The 15,747-nt window shown below is 40.7% G+C and overlaps 1 protein-coding gene across 1 annotated transcript in view; it reads left to right on the top strand.

The window, feature by feature from the left end:
• Positions 1 to 2,332: 2,332 nt before the first annotated feature.
• LONP2 (lon peptidase 2, peroxisomal) overlaps positions 2,333 to 15,747 on the top strand; it is a 97,015-nt gene continuing 83,600 nt past the window's right edge. Inside the window, exons 1-3 of the mRNA XM_041765656.1 lie at positions 2,333 to 2,683; positions 11,065 to 11,299; positions 14,739 to 14,870. Coding sequence (XP_041621590.1) covers positions 2,451 to 2,683; positions 11,065 to 11,299; positions 14,739 to 14,870 — 600 coding nt within the window. The 5' untranslated portion in view covers positions 2,333 to 2,450. The remainder of the gene's footprint in view (positions 2,684 to 11,064; positions 11,300 to 14,738; positions 14,871 to 15,747) is intronic.

Here is a 15,747-nt window from a genome sequence, read left to right as displayed (position 1 = left end):
GACCCTGCCCACCTCACTCATCTCATCCATACCACCAGACTCGACTCTCACTGAATTCCAGGAGCACTTTCCTCAAAAATCCAAAATTTGTTCCAGCCATTAAATCTTTGCAGTTGTTGCTTCTTTGGCCTGGAACAGCAACCACTGGGCACCCGCCCCCTGAACTTTGCACTGCTACCTCTTCATGAACAGGGCCTAATTCACACGTCATCTGTCCAGTGAACCCTTCCCTGACCATTTAAAGGACTTAACCATGATCCAAAATTACTCTCCTTCCTTATTATTTGCTTCCCTCCCTAGAAGTTCAGCTCCATGAAAGCAGTAACCTTGCCTATTTTGTTCACTGACATATCCCCAGCAGCTAAAATAATATCCAGTACACAGCAGGTATTCCACAAATATTGTGTAATGAATGAAAGAAGGTGGGATAATGTCAGAGAAAGAGCTTTAGGCAGGAGCATCCATATTCCTGCCTTTCTGTCTGCACCACAGCAGCTTGCATACCTGCTTTTTCTTCTCCCTTATCTGCCACACACACAGAAACATACAGTTCCACCTGCCCTGCATCAGACTCAGCTGTCTACAGGGCCCTCCCCCTGGCCAAGGGTAAGATCTTATCTTATGCTATACTAGTTACCCCTCTACAATTAGCTCAGGGCCTTGTACTTAGCAGCCCCTCAGTGAATGCTTGTTGATTTGTGTGTATGTGTTTTTTAAATGTTCTTTGAAACCTGTCACGACAAAGGGTGCCGTGTAAACACCAGGTTTATTTATTTATTTTTAAAAAGATTTTATTTATTTATTCATGACAGACACAGAGAGAGAGAGAGGCAGAGACACAGGCAGAGGAGAAGCAGGCTCCATGCAGGGAGCCTGTTGTGGGACTTGATCCTGGGTTTCCAGGATCATGCCCTGAGCTGAAGGCAGGCGCCAAACCACTGAGCCACCGGGGCTGCCCATGCTTGTTGATTTGAATGGACTTTCCATTCCCTCTTGGATTCTGAGAGCACTACTGGACTTCAGAGTCAGGAAAAATTTTCCACCTTCAACATATAGCCCAACCCAAGTGAAATACCCATGTGAAGAAGCTCTTAATGACAAATCTAAAACAAATCGATGACGAAATACACAATATTATTGGGTTATAACCCATAAAAAAGTCCATGAACGCTTACTAACATAAAATATTGAGTAAATAAGGGAAACGTGAATTCCAATTAATGAACATAATATTAAGTCCGTACAATATAGTTATTATATAAAGAAAATTATTAAATTACAGTGAGGAAACCTGGCAGAGATACCTCCTTTACCAGGTAATCGAGGTCAAAGTCACCATTAATAATACATTTCAACCATCATATATCATAAAGAAAGCCACATCGCTTCTGTACGGTCTTTTTTTTTTTAAGATTTTATTTATTTATTCATGAGAGACACAGAGGGGCAGAGATACAGGCAGAGGGAGAAGCAGGCTCCATGGAGGGAGCCCGACGTGGGACTCTATCCTGGGTCTCTAGGATCACACCCTGGGCCAAAGGCAGGTGCTCAACCGCTGAGTCACCCTGGCTGCCCTGTATAGTCTTTTTGTAAAAAAAAAAAATGTTTATTGTCGATCCCGAGAAAACATCAGATAAACTCAAACTGAGGGATATTCTACAGAAGAACACACTGATGGATACTCTTTAAAAAGTACACAGATTTAGGGACGCCTGCGTGGCTCAGCCGTTGAGCATCTGCCTTGGGCTCAGGGCGTGATCCCGGGTCCGCAACAGAGTCCCTTATGGGCTCCTTGCATGGAGCCTGCTTCTCCCTCTGCCTAGGTCTTGTCTCTCTCTGTCTCTCATGAATAACTCACTAAAAATCTTTAAATTAAAAAAAAAAAGTAAAGTACACATATTTAAATATACCTACATAATGGAGGAGACATCACAACTAGATATGAAGCGGGATCGTGGACCAGAGAAAAAGAGGACATTAGTGAGAAAACTGGCAAAAATCTGTGCAAGGTCCACAGGTTAAATAATAGTGAGGTTAATTCCTGGTTTTTGTAATCGAACTTTTTTTTTTTTTCTTGCAACATTTTTGTGAATGTAAAATCAATTCGAATGAAAGATGAAAGCTGTTTCACGCAGGCTGAGCCTCTCTGCAGCCTCGACACGGGGGAGAGCCCGGCGGCCGGGCCTCGGGAGGACGGAGAAGAGCAGGCCCGGGGCCTCGCCCGCCGCGCGAGGGCACCTGCGTGGGAACGCTCGCGCTTTGCCGGGCGGGGCCGCCAGGGGGCAGCGCGAAGCTGCGGGGTTTGGGCCCGGGGGCGGGCCGTAGCGCGGGGCCGGAAGTGGCGGCGGGCGGGCGCGCCGGCGGCTGGGCGCTCGGGTCGGCGCCGCTCGGGTCGCGCGGAGCCCGCAGTCCTGCTCTCCGACGCTCCCCCGGCGCGAACAGCTGTCGCCATGTCGTCGGTGAGCCCCATCCAGATCCCTAGACGCCTCCCGCTGCTGCTGACCAACGAGGGCGTGCTGCTGCCCGGCTCCACCATGCGCACCAGCGTGGACTCGGCCCGCAACCTGCAGCTGGTGCGGAGCCGCCTGCTCAAGGGCACCTCGCTGCAGAGCACCATCCTGGGGGTGATCCCCAACACGCCCGACCCGGCCAGCGACGCGCAGGACCTGCCGCCGCTGCACAGGTAGGCCGGGCGGCCCTCGCGGCGGCGGCGGCGGCGGCCTCCTCCTCCTCCTCCTCCTCCTCCTCCCCGGCCTCCTCCCGGACCCTGGCCCCGGCCCGGCCCGGCCCCGCCCTGCCCGGCCCGGCCTCGGGGCGCTGAGACTCGGGGCGGCTCTCGGGGCCTGATTCTGCCTCTGCAGCTACCTCCCGTGTGACACGGGGGTGACAGCTGTCTGTCCGTCCCCTGGCTGCTAAAAGGCATGACTCACGCAGCAGCGAAAATCGTGCAGTTCGCCGCCGCCGTGCAGTGCAGTGCCCCTCCCCGCCCCCCAGGTTTTCGGACTCCCAGGCCCGTGCGCTTAGCTTTACAGGCGCCTCCTCTGCTCCTCTGCCTTACCCTTCTTCCCTTTCTCTCCGTCTTTTTTGGTTAGTTAGTTAGTTAGTTATCACACACACACAGAGAGAGAGAGGCAGAGACACAGGCAGAGGGAGAAGCAGGCTCCATGCACAGGGAGCCCGACGTGGGATTCGATCCCGGGTCTCCAGGATCGCGCCTTGGGCCAAAGGCAGGCGCCAAACCGCTGGGCCACCCAGGGATTCCCTTTTTTGGCCTTCTTAAGTGAGACCCCTGGTACTTGACACGTTTTCTCTGGTTTCCTCTGCCACCCTCACGCGCACTCCCTTTTTCATTACATTTTGGCTGCCCGTCTTCCACACTTCCTGTCTGCCCCTTCTCTTTTCCCTTCGCTTGTTCCCTGGCTCCCTTTCTGGAACTTTCTCATCTCCTGTCTGTGCTCCTTCTCTCTTATCTTAACATTCCCCTTTCCTACACCGGAGGCTCACCACTAGATTGCCCTACACGGTGGCCCTCGTTGGTGGTTGTCTTTGGGTGAGATGCTTCGCCTCTGCCTGTTTCTCCTCCCTCTGTTCTTTGGAACCTTAACAGTAAACATTTCTTGGGTGTGTGATGAATATTAAGTGAAATGATCTTCGTGCCGTGCCTGGTAGTAGTCCAGTGCTGTCGCCAGGAGGCACAGGCGACCCATCCAAACTGAGATACTAGAGTGACCACCTGTCTGGGTCTGTTGAGGCCTCAGCTGGTTTCAGCACAAGTCCCGTGTCCCCGATAAAGCAGTGTGACTAGACTCCCCAAAACGTGGTGTAAGTATACAGTACACACTACAGTTTGAAAATTTAGTACCTGAAATGTTTTGCTGGTTAATTAATAAATTTTACATAGATTTAAGTGTTGGAATGGTAGTATTTTGGCTGTTCGAGGTTAAATAAAATACTAGTATTTCACCAGTTTCTTTTTGCTTTTTAATGTGGCTACTAAATTTACATGTGTAGCTCACATTGTATTTCTGTTGGACAGTGCTGGGGTATAGTATATACTCAACAAATGCTACGGTTATCTCCACACTCCCTCCACGGCCCCTGCCTCTCCTATCCTTAACTCTTCCGGAGATGTTTTTAGTGTAGAGCCATTGTTTACCTGCTGTTCTCCAGTTTTTAAAGTGAGAGATTCCCAACTGAATGGTTTTGAGAGGGTTAGGAATGCCTTATTCTAACCCAAAATCTTGGGACTATATACATTTCTAACAGGAGAGTCTACAATTCTTCAAATTCAGAAAGGGGACTGGCATCTCTCTTCCTACAACAAAGCAAAACAAAAAACCTGTAACACTCTCTTATTAGTCCACATTGTAAAAACCTTGCATTTCTCAGGCATAGAAAACATACTGGCTTCCATCTGATCTGCTTTGGTTAGTGTTTGCATGGAATTGGATACTTTCCAAGTTTCAGTACACTAATAAATTGTATTGGATTCTGATTTCCATACATAATGACCCTACTCCTTAAACCTCAGGTTATGCCACAATTTTTTGCTTTCTGTGCCCAGGCATTTGATTGCTTGAGTGTTCATGATTAGATTTTTTGTTTTATTTCTACTGTGCATATGTATGGTGATTACCCACTGGAATTTCAAAAGTAGATTTAGTCATATTTTAGTAATTTTGTTGGTATATCCTGATGTTGAGTGCTTTTTATTTCTTTTATGTAAATCCCTCCAAAACATCAGTAACTAAATTTTCCTACTTGGCAGTAATCATTAATATTCAGATGATGTGTAATCTGGTCCTTGATGTTCATACTGTTGCCTTTGTTTTAAATTAATAGCACTGTTAAAATGTAGTCATTTAAGTTGGAAAACAAACATTGACAATTCTTCATAGAATTCTAGTATTATAAGGACCCACCACACCAGCTGGTTATTCTAGAAATACTGTTTGCTACTTGAAAAATCTGTGTAGAAAGATTGTATTGCATTCCTTAGCACCAGCTCCCAATGTCTTTTTTTCTCTGATAGGGCCTTTAAACACTCTTAAAAATTTAAAAAGCTTTCATAATGCAAATGTCGAGTTACCCATAACATTAATTACTCTGTTTCAATAAATCAATCTGTCCTTCCTCAGTTTTACCTGCTTTTCCGGATGATGGTGGTACCCAGGGGGAAGGCCAGGTGCTCTACTCCTGCCCCTTGTTTCCTTTAGACCATCCAGGTGACAGTGCCTCCGTCTTGAAGGAGCAAAAGTAATTTGTTCCCCTATGTTCCTTGTCACACAAAGTAGCAAAGCCAGAGGTTTGACTTCCTGAACAGCTTCCTTTACTGTTGTGACCAGCACACTCCCTAGCTAGTGTGCAGGCATGTTACCTGACACAGGAGCCTTTTTAAAGGAGGAGCTTTGGATTATCCCTGCAGCTTAGAACTTGGCTCTTAAACCACCTCAGGGCACCCTCCTTTCCTGGACTTGAGTGACTCATTGTTTTCTTAGTGATGGATGATAATTTAGCACTATGTATACACTGTCCTTTCATGCATTTCAAGATGGTCATCCAATCTTCTTCCAGCCTTACCTCCTTCAGGGTACATGGATGGCTTCATTTCCTCACAGGGCTGATTTCTCAGTCCCTCTTCTGTTTCCAGCTTCGTCCTCCAAGACCCCAAATGAGTTTCAGTGGCATTTGTCCAATAAAAAATGAATACTTTTTACATAATAGATGGCACAGTTTCATAATTTGGATCAACTCTTTGTCTAGGCATTACTCCTATTTTCATATGTCAGCATTCTTAGGCATTCAGGAAATATTACCTGATAGTACTAACATTTTAAAATTTATTCTTTTTTTTAAATTTATTTTTTATTGGTGTTCAATTTACCAACATACAGAATAACACCCAGTGCTCATCCTGTCAAGTGCCCCCCCACCCCTGTGCCCATCACCCATTCACCCCCACCCTCCGCCCTCCTCCCCTTCCACCACCCCTAGTTTGTTTCCCAGAGTTAGGAGTCTTTATGTTCTGTCTCCCTTTCTTTTTTATATATATATATATTTTTTTTTTAAATTTTTCTTTATTTATGATAAGCACACAGTGAGAGAGAGAGAGAGAGAGAGAGAGAGAGAGGCAGAGACACAGGCAGAGGGAGAAGCAGGCTCCATGCACCGGGAGCCCGACGTGGGATCCGATCCCGGGTCTCCAGGATCGCGCCCTGGGCCAAAGGCAGGCGCCAAACCGCTGCGCCACCCAGGGATCCCTCTGTCTCCCTTTCTGATATTTCCCACACATTTATTGACCCTTCCCTTATATTCCCTTTCACTCTTATCTATATTCCCCAAATGAATGAGAACATATAATGTTTGTCCTTCTCCGATTGACTTACTTCACTCAGCATAATACCCTCCAGTTCCATCCACGTTGAAGCAAATGGTGGGTATTTGTCGTTTCTAATGGCTGAGGAATATTCCATTGTATACATAAACCACATCTTCTTTATCCATTCATCTTTCGATGGACACCGAGGCTCCTTCCACAGTTTGGCTATTGTGGACATGGCTGCTATAAACATTGGGGTGAGGGTGTCCCGGCGTTTCATTGCATCTGTATCTTTGGGGTAAATCCCCAACAGTGCAATTGCTGGGTCGTAGGGCAGGTCTATTTTTAACTCTTTGAGGAACCTCCACACAGTTTCCCAGAGTGGCTGCACCAGTTCACATTCCCACCAACAGTGTAAGAGGGTTCCCTTTTCTCCACATCCTCTCCAACATTTGTCGTTTCCTGCCTTGTTAATTTTCCCCATTCTCACTGGTGTGAGGTGGTATCTCATTGTGGTTTTGATTTGTATTTCCCTGATGGCAAGTGATGCAGAGCATTTTCTCACGTGCATGTTGGCCATGTCCATGTCTTCCTCTGTGAGATTTCTCTTCATGTCTTTTGCCCATTTCATGATTGGATTGTTTGTTTCTTTGGTGTTGAGTTTAATAAGTTCTTTATAGATCTTGGAAACTAGCCCTTTATCTGATACGTCATTTGCAAATATCTTCTCCCATTCTGTAGGTTGTCTTTGAGTTTTGTTGACTGTATCCTTTGCTGTGCAAAAGCTTCTTATCTTGATGCAGTCCCAGTAGTTCAGTTTTGCTTTTGTTTCTTTTGCCTTCGTGGATGTATCTTGCAAGAAGTTACTGTGGCTGAGTTCAAAAAGGGTGTTGCCTGTATTCTCTAGGATTTTGATGGACTCTTGTCTCACATTTAGATCTTTCATCCATTTTGAGTTTATCTTTGTGTATGGTGAAAGAGAGTGGTCTAGTTTCATTCTTCTGCATGTGGATGTCCAATTTTCCCAGCACCATTTATTGAAGAGACTGTCTTTCTTCCAATGGATAGTCTCTCCTCCTTTATCGAATATTAGTTGACCAGAAAGTTGAGGGTCCACTTCTGGGTTCTCTATTCTGTTCCATTAAAATTTATTCTTTTATGTTAGCAAGTATGAAATGGATAGCTCTACTTAGATGTTCCTGAGTCTGCATTTACTCTTTTTAAGGAAAGTAGCTATAAGTGGCATTTCTTAAATTAGAGATAAAGTTTTAATTTTTTAAAAAATTTCTTTAAAAAGAAATCTCTGTGCCCATCATAGGGCTTGAACTCATGGCCCTGAGATCAAGAGTCACATATTCTATTGACTGAGACAGCCAGGTGCCCCCAGAAATGAAGTTTTAATAGAGGAGTGAAAACCAAAAATCCCATAGCAACAGAAGCCTCACTGTTTTAGAACTTGGGGCAGTCCTAATAGACTCCTTGTTTATAAGTTATTATTAATCGTGTTGATGAGCTTTGCCAAAAATCAACAAATATTCAAGAATATAAGTAGGGTGACACAACAGAAAACTAATAAGATGCTCCAGTTGTTCTTTCCCAAAGATATATAACTTTTGATTCCAGAGTTTTGATAGAAATGCTTCTCTTTCTTAAGTGTAATTAAGATGTGAGGGGTAAATATTATTAGTAGCTATGCTTTCTAGTATCTCAGCTACACAGAAGCTATGTGAACAAGTATTTATATTATAGGCACAAATTGACATTGTCTGTTAACAGTGGTAAAAATAAAATTTGTCGTAAAACCAAACTAATTCAGATCCCCTATTGCCTATGCAGTATCTTTGTAATCATGGATAACTAATCTCTTTGCCCTTTTTGAATCTCAGTTACTAATTTATAATAAGGAAATGGTGCTACCTTCCTCACAAGAGTGAAAGGTAGTATGTAATGAGATGAGATTTATGAAAGCCTTTTGTAGGCTACAGAGCAGTAAGCCTGTATTTTAGAGGTATTATTATTCCCCAAATGGATACTTTTAAATGTAAATTTCACAAATGGAGTTAGGGGGAGGAGTCAGAAGGTTCCATATTTTCTCAATATGGGCTGAACTAAACTAGTGTCATTACAGAAAAAGACTTGGAAGATTGAGGATTCCAAGAAAGATGGAGAGCTTTAAAGTGGTTGGCATAGACCAGTTTGGATATTTACACATTATCCTCATCTTAGAAAACTGCCTTCTGTAGTAGTGCTGTTTTTAGATTTTCCCACCACTACAGTTGATGGTTCTCAAATATTTTTGGAAATCTTATATTATCTAAGTCAGTTTCCAAAGTACGTAAGTCATATGCATCATAATCAGACTTTGTTTGGATTAAAACAATTACTTTACAACTCTGAAAATAGATCCTAGTTAGGAGTTTCAAAAATTCTTTGAACTGTAAAATATCACAATAATTAAGGTGTAGATTTACTGTGCTATTCCCTAAAGGGAAAAGACACCGCTCATTTATTGTATACACTTGGGTCTTTTGCAAAATCAGAATGTTGCCTTATGGTCATGCCTAATAAAACAAATATTAATAGAAGAACTAGAATATTTAGAAAGATGACTAACTTGATATGAAGTCTGTTATGTATCATAGTAGGGAAGTATTAGATTAATTGTATATTTTGTTTACTTACTATCTATATTTGTATGTAAAACCTAGAGCCCAATATACAATAGAACTTGTCTAAAATAACATTAAACATTGTCCTTTTTCACAAAGCTTTTCACCCAAAATGTCTTCATCAGGTATTCTTTTTAGCCATCTTACCATTTCACAGATCATGTTTTTCTTTAAAAAGGGTACATTCTAGTCAACTATAAGCAATGTAAAGTAAGACCCAATTAACAGATGTAAAACCTTTATATATTTTATCTCATTAGGAGAAGAGGCATAATCTAAATCTAGCTTAATCTCTTTTCAATTTGGAACATCTTCTTTTCACAGTTAACATAGTATTTTACTTGCTTTGTAACAAAACTCGTTTTTAGTCTCACTTTTAATGAATGACGTGGCTCCAGTAATTAAATTTATCTCCTAATCTGGAGGTTTGGACTTATCTCGTCTCTCTCTTTCTCTGGTTTCTCCTTGGTTCCAGTTTGGAAACCCCTTAGGCCAGGGATCCGGTTTGTCATCTGTTGATGTTGCTTGTAGACAGAGCAGTGAACTCTGCATTGTGCAAGCATTGATGGGCACCATCTACAGGAAATTGTGGTCTTGGTCTCTCTTTTTTTAAATTTAATTAACAATTTTTTTTAACTTTTTTTTTTTTTAATTAAATTCAATTTGCAAACATATAGCATAACACCCAGTGCACATCTCACCACGTAGTCTTGGTCTCTAATCAGTTCAGCTATTGCTAGCTTTCTCCGGCAATCTGAGTTGGCTTTCAGGAAATGGGAGATACAGCCTACTACCATTAATGACTGAAGAAAAGCAGCCACAACACAAGTACCTTAAAATAATAGATAATTGCCAAATCATTTCAGGTTTTAAAGATGTATCATCTTTTTTCTCTCTACCAAATTATCTTCCTGATACTTTGGTTTTAGTTATTGTTTAAATCAGTTTTTATCCCTGGTACACATGATATGACTGAAAAGGTGGTAAGGAAAGATAGAGCTCAAAATTAACTGAGTGGCAGAGAAAGTGAAAGGTTCCACATAGTCTATGGAATGAATAATTTATAAGGAAGTAGTCGAGAACTGACTGCATATAGAAGTAAGCAAATCCCCTGAAATATTCAAATGCTGTATTCATAAGTGATTCAGTATGTTTGAGTATGTTTGAGATGGGCAAGTACAATATTCCAGGATTACTATTTCCATAGGGTGTTGAGAGTTGTAGTCACCTTAATTCTAGTTTCTTCTCTGAAATTACAACCCTTCCTGTGGCTGAAGGGAGGAGATACAATTTTAGTTTGGGATCTAGACAGGTCTTCTGAATGTGGATCTATTTTGTACACTTTTGGCTTAGTTTGGATGAGACTTCTTGTCTGTGAATTACATTTATATGTAACTTGGCCAGAATTGTATGTTCTGATAAGGAACTACGACTGAAATAAAATAGAACTTTTAAAGTTAGTATTAGATCGGGGGCATTTACCACTTAGGATAGAAGAGGGTTTATACCTTCAGTCATGACAGCGTGTGGCCTCTTAATACTTAGACCCCACATTTAAAAATTTCCTTTTCATGAGCACAGGATATTCTCAGATTTGATGACAGTTTGTGAGAAGGCAGGTATGTGGAAGTTTTAGGGATTGTGTAAAAAACCTGGCTTGATGTTGGTAGCAAAACTGGTTATAGAGATTTCTTAGATTGGTTTAACATTATGCTGTTTATATTTCCATCTTGCTTAGAATGCTAATATTTGTTCTGGTATAATATTACCTCATTCCTAGCAGAATTAATTTAAGCTATGTAATTGTCAAGTACTTTTACATTTTTAGCTTTTAGGAATTTCTACCTAATCTTAAAGGAGATGCTAATTAGAATGAGATGGCCTGCTTTGCCCCTCTTGCTCATGGTAGTGACTTCATAGCCCATTGCTAATTGCTAAATAGAGAAATAATTCATTTCCATGTTAGATGTTATTTGTTTTTTAAAGAATTTCTCAGAAAAGGCAACACCTTTTGAGACAAGTTTCTGTTCTACCACACTGAACATTTCTAATACTGATGTTTTGTGTGTTTTTCAGGATTGGGACGGCTGCCCTGGCGGTTCAGGTTGTAGGCAGTAACTGGCCCAAGCCTCACTATACTTTGCTGATTACAGGCCTGTGCCGTTTCCAGATTGTACAGGTCTTAAAGGAGAAGCCATATCCTGTTGCTGAAGTGGAACAGTTGGACCGGCTTGAGGAATTTCCCAACACCTGTAAAACTAGGGAGGAGCTAGGAGAACTATCAGAACAGTTTTACAAATATGCAGTACAAGTGAGTTGATTTTATTTTCTTCCTTAAAACCCTATTTTCTTCAGTTCCTTTGCTACCCTAAGATATGATGAATCTGTTGAGTGGTAAAATTTTAGGGCAGCATTTGTTTAAATGATTTAGTTATATAATATATTGATTTTACTTTGCTTTTGTCTAAGATCGTACCTAAGTCATTCTAGGAAAAATTAGCAAACGCTTTCTAAAATTTTTTCTGAAGAGTCTTTCTAGAGCTTCCCTTATAACTTCCAGTGTCTTTGAACCAGATATTTATTAAACCAAATAATATTAATAATTAAAATATTGCACAAGCTATATGTCACAAGAACATTTAGGTAACAAGTTACCTAAGTTGGTTTGGAAGTCAAGGTCACAGTGAGACTTGCGGGGCTACAGTCGACTACTTGCAAAGATGATTAGAGCCTTGATTAAAGACTGGAATGCTGGGAGGGGAGCACATGTGAGGCGTGCATTAAATATTTGACTTTTTAATTCTAGGTTTGAAGGGTTTTTTTTTTGTTTTTTGTTTTTTTAAGATTTTATTTGTTCATCGGAGAGTGAGCATAAGCAGGGAAAGCTACAAGCAGAGAAAGGAGAGGGAAAAGCAGGCTTGCCACTGAGCAGGAAGCCTGACATGGGGCTCAATTAGTCCCAGCACCCTGGGATCATGACCTGAGCCGCAGGCAGACGCTTAATGGACTGAGCCACCCAGGCACCCCTCTATGTTTCAGTTTTTCAAACTCTAGATTGAATAGAAAGCTCCTCCCCTCACCCCATCTTGTTTGAGGCCTCATCAGAACATATTGTAAAATGTAGTCTATTTTCCGTTGATGCAGTTCAATGACTGTAACTAGATCTGTGAGGATCAGAGTGTATCTAAAGGTCTCAATCATTGAGAAGTGTAAGGCAAGTGTTCATAGTCTGTGGTTTCCGTACCTAATGTGGCATTTGAAACAACACACTTCTAGTGTAGTAAACAATAGGAAAATAAAAAAAAACTTGGAGCTATAACTTCTGTGGGGACTAAAAGGAAGACCCTCCTCTGAACAGAGGAACTTCATTTTGAGAACTAGAATAAATGCCAGATTCTGGCATTTAGGAAGGAGCTAGAGGGAGAAACAATTTCTCTTTTTTTCCTGGGTAATACTCCCTGGGTCTTTGTTCTTCTATTGGACACAACTTCATAGAGATTGTACTTTGCTTTTTACTTCTCCCCACTTTGAATCAACAGAAATTTTAAACGTGAAGAATTGTAATGACATTAAAGGAATCTTTAGAGAGAAACATCACCATAATTTCACTGCTGTCAAGCATCAAGTTTAATTTTTTGGCTTGTCTTCTGATCTTGGTCCAAATTCAGTCTTACATTTTGTTTTCCTGTCCATGTCTACTTTTCATATTAAATATTTTAATAAATTTCATTGAGTTGGATATCATAATTTTATCTTTCCTCTTTTTAGACATTGAGGTCATTTCCAGTTACTTTCTGCCATTCCTTCTGTATTACATAGCCCTTATCAGTAGACTTCTTCAATAGCTTCCTGACTAATCTCCTGATTTCTTTTTTCTCTGACTCATCCTGTCCACTGAGCCCTTTTTTTTTTTTTAACATGTTTCACTTTTTTTTTTTTTTTTTTTTTATTCATGAGGACACAGAAAGAGAGAGGCAGAGACACAGGCAGAGGGAGAAGCAGGCTTCATGCAGGGAGCTCGACATGGGACTCAATCCCAGGACTCCAGGATCATGCCCTGGGCTGAAGGTGGCGCTAAACCACTGAGCCCTTCTAAGGAAGTTTTGGGCCTGACTCTCTTGAGAAAAAGACTTTAATGATGATAGAATAAAATTTCCTAGGATAACATTAAGGCCCTTCTCAACTCTACTTAGTCACATTTTTAGTCACACTATCCATCAGAGCGTTTCACATCTTGATGTTTCTTATCCATATGATTTTGTCCCTTCTGTTCTCCCAGATTTATGCTTTTCCAACTCCTGTGGGCTCCCAGGGCACCTTTTCTTGCTTCCACCATCCTTTATACCTCCCTGTTAAGAAGATGCTCATCAAATTGTATTGACATTTACCTTATAGTTCTGTTTGTTCTACCAAACTTGAATTCTTCTCTGCTTTAGCCATCCCCTACTGATCAGTATGTTGTGTCTATCAAGTAGTTTGTGCTCAGTATGTGCTTGGAAAAGAAGTTTTAACTGTTTTATTTTCTTAGGATGAATTCTTAGGACAAAGAATCTTTAGATTTTCTCCCACCTGAATAGCTGCATCATGACTACACTTTCATTCCCTTGACTCTAGGCAGGCAATAGATAGGTTCCTACATTACAATGCCTTCAGAGAAGTTAGATTGTTAGTGGCATCAGAAATCTTTTTAGAGTGACTTAAGTGAGGCACAGCATTTGTCAGTCAGTATGGCTAAGCTTTGCTGTTTTAAGTACTCCAGGATCTCAGCATATATTATAACACAGGTGTATTTCTCACTCTTGCTTTATGCCAAAAACTAGAGCTTGTGCTGATCTACCTATTAAGTCACTTAGGGACTCAGAGGATTAGAGATTCATCTTGAAACATGTATTCTTTTTTGCTGAGGCTGAAAAAGGAAATGTGGCAAATCTTTCAATGGTTTTTAATGCTTCTGCCCAGAAGGAACTGTCACTTCCCCCTCATGTTTAATGGATAAAGGCAAGACTCATGGCCCCATTTATATTCAGGGGAGGTGAGAAAGAGCAGTCTTCCCCTGTGTCCAGAAGAAAAGGAGAACTTTTCAACAACCCCGGCTACTGAAAGCTGCTTTGAACTTCATGTGTCTTAACTCCAGGATATACCCTGGAAGTTGTTTTATTCCCAGTCAGTGCTCTGATTCTCATTAATCCAAATGTCCTACTAAACAATAGTATTTCAACTACTCATTGGTTAGCACAATAGCATGAACTATACTAAATTTCCAGAATTTGGTAATTATTCTATGATTATATAAGCGAATACCTTTGTTCTTAAGAACAAGGGTCATGATGTCTGCTGCTTACTCTAAAATGTTTAGCAATAACTGTGTGCGTGTGTGTGCACATGCTCAGAGAGAAAAAGCAAATGTGGCAGAATGTTAACAATGGGTGAATTTAGGGGAAGGATAGGAGTTTATCGTAAAATTTTTCTATGAATTTTAATTTTTTTCAAAATAAAATCATAAATTTACAGAGCCTTTTAAACATTCGTATTATCCACATCTGAGCTGTTTTTGCTTTTTAATTATGATTGATATTTTGAATGTACTTCCCTTTTCTTCTGAGACCAGTAAAATGCCTGGACTATAGTAACCAGTGATCTTTCAGAAACAAAGACTCTGAGGCCCAAATATTAAACCTGTATAGCAATCTGATTTTTTAATTTCACAAATAATGCCAGATTTCATTAAAAAGACTTCTTTTTCCTTGTAGTTGGTTGAAATGTTGGATATGTCTGTCCCTGCAGTTGCTAAACTAAGACGCCTTTTAGATAGTCTTCCAAGGGAAGCTTTACCAGACATTCTGACCTCAATTATCCGAACAAGCAACAAAGAGAAGCTTCAGGTACAGTATTCTCTTCTTAAATACTGAGTTTTTTTGTCAGCTTTTATTCGATATATAAATTTTGACCTTTAGCAAGACATACTAGAGATGCATAAAAGTAGTTAAAATGCTCTTACGCTGAAATTGACTATTAAAAGTGATTGCTTTACATTTTTGTATACTTAGGCAGCTCTTTTACTTACATTATCAGTACTACTAGTTCGTCAATTTATGGAAAAAGAGTGGAGAATAGTTTTTAAAAATGGTAAATATTTGACTTAAAAATAATATATTTTGTCTTTCTATTTTTTAAACATGTGGAGCTGTGACCTTTTCTTTGTGTGGCCTACTTTATTAAAATTCTTCATAATGTTTCTTTTTATTTTTTTAAATATTTTATTTATTTATTCATGAGAGACACAGAGAGAGAGAGGCAGAGACACAGGCAGAGGAGGAAGCAGGCTCCATGCAGGGAACCTGATGTGGGACTCGATCCTGGATCTCCAGGATCACACCCTGGGCTGAAGGCAGCGCTAAACTGCTGAGCAACCTGGGCTGCCCCTTCATGACGTTTCTTAAATAAAGCATACCTATGATGCATTATCTATGCATTTCCATAGATAATTTTCTACTTATTTCAGTTTCTAGTGTTCAGTTTCTATTCTTTAAAGAGAATAGAAACTCACTCATTTTCTACTTATTTCAGTTTCTAGTGTTCAGTTTCTATTCTTTAAAGAGAAATGAGTTGTAAAGATATGAAAAATGCAGAATCTTAGATTTGCATGTTTTTTCCTAAAACTGTAAGTTTTCTTTCACACTCATTTATCTTAAGATTTTATTTATTTGGGAGAGAGAGCACATGTGCATGAGCAGGGGGAGGGGCAGAAGGAGAGGAAGA

Source organism: Vulpes lagopus, chromosome 8 (genome assembly GCF_018345385.1).
Source record: "Vulpes lagopus strain Blue_001 chromosome 8, ASM1834538v1, whole genome shotgun sequence".
Classification (NCBI taxonomy): domain Eukaryota; kingdom Metazoa; phylum Chordata; class Mammalia; order Carnivora; family Canidae; genus Vulpes; species Vulpes lagopus.
The sequence above is the reverse complement of the archived record's forward strand: the minus strand, read 5'-3'. Positions and strand labels throughout refer to the sequence as shown.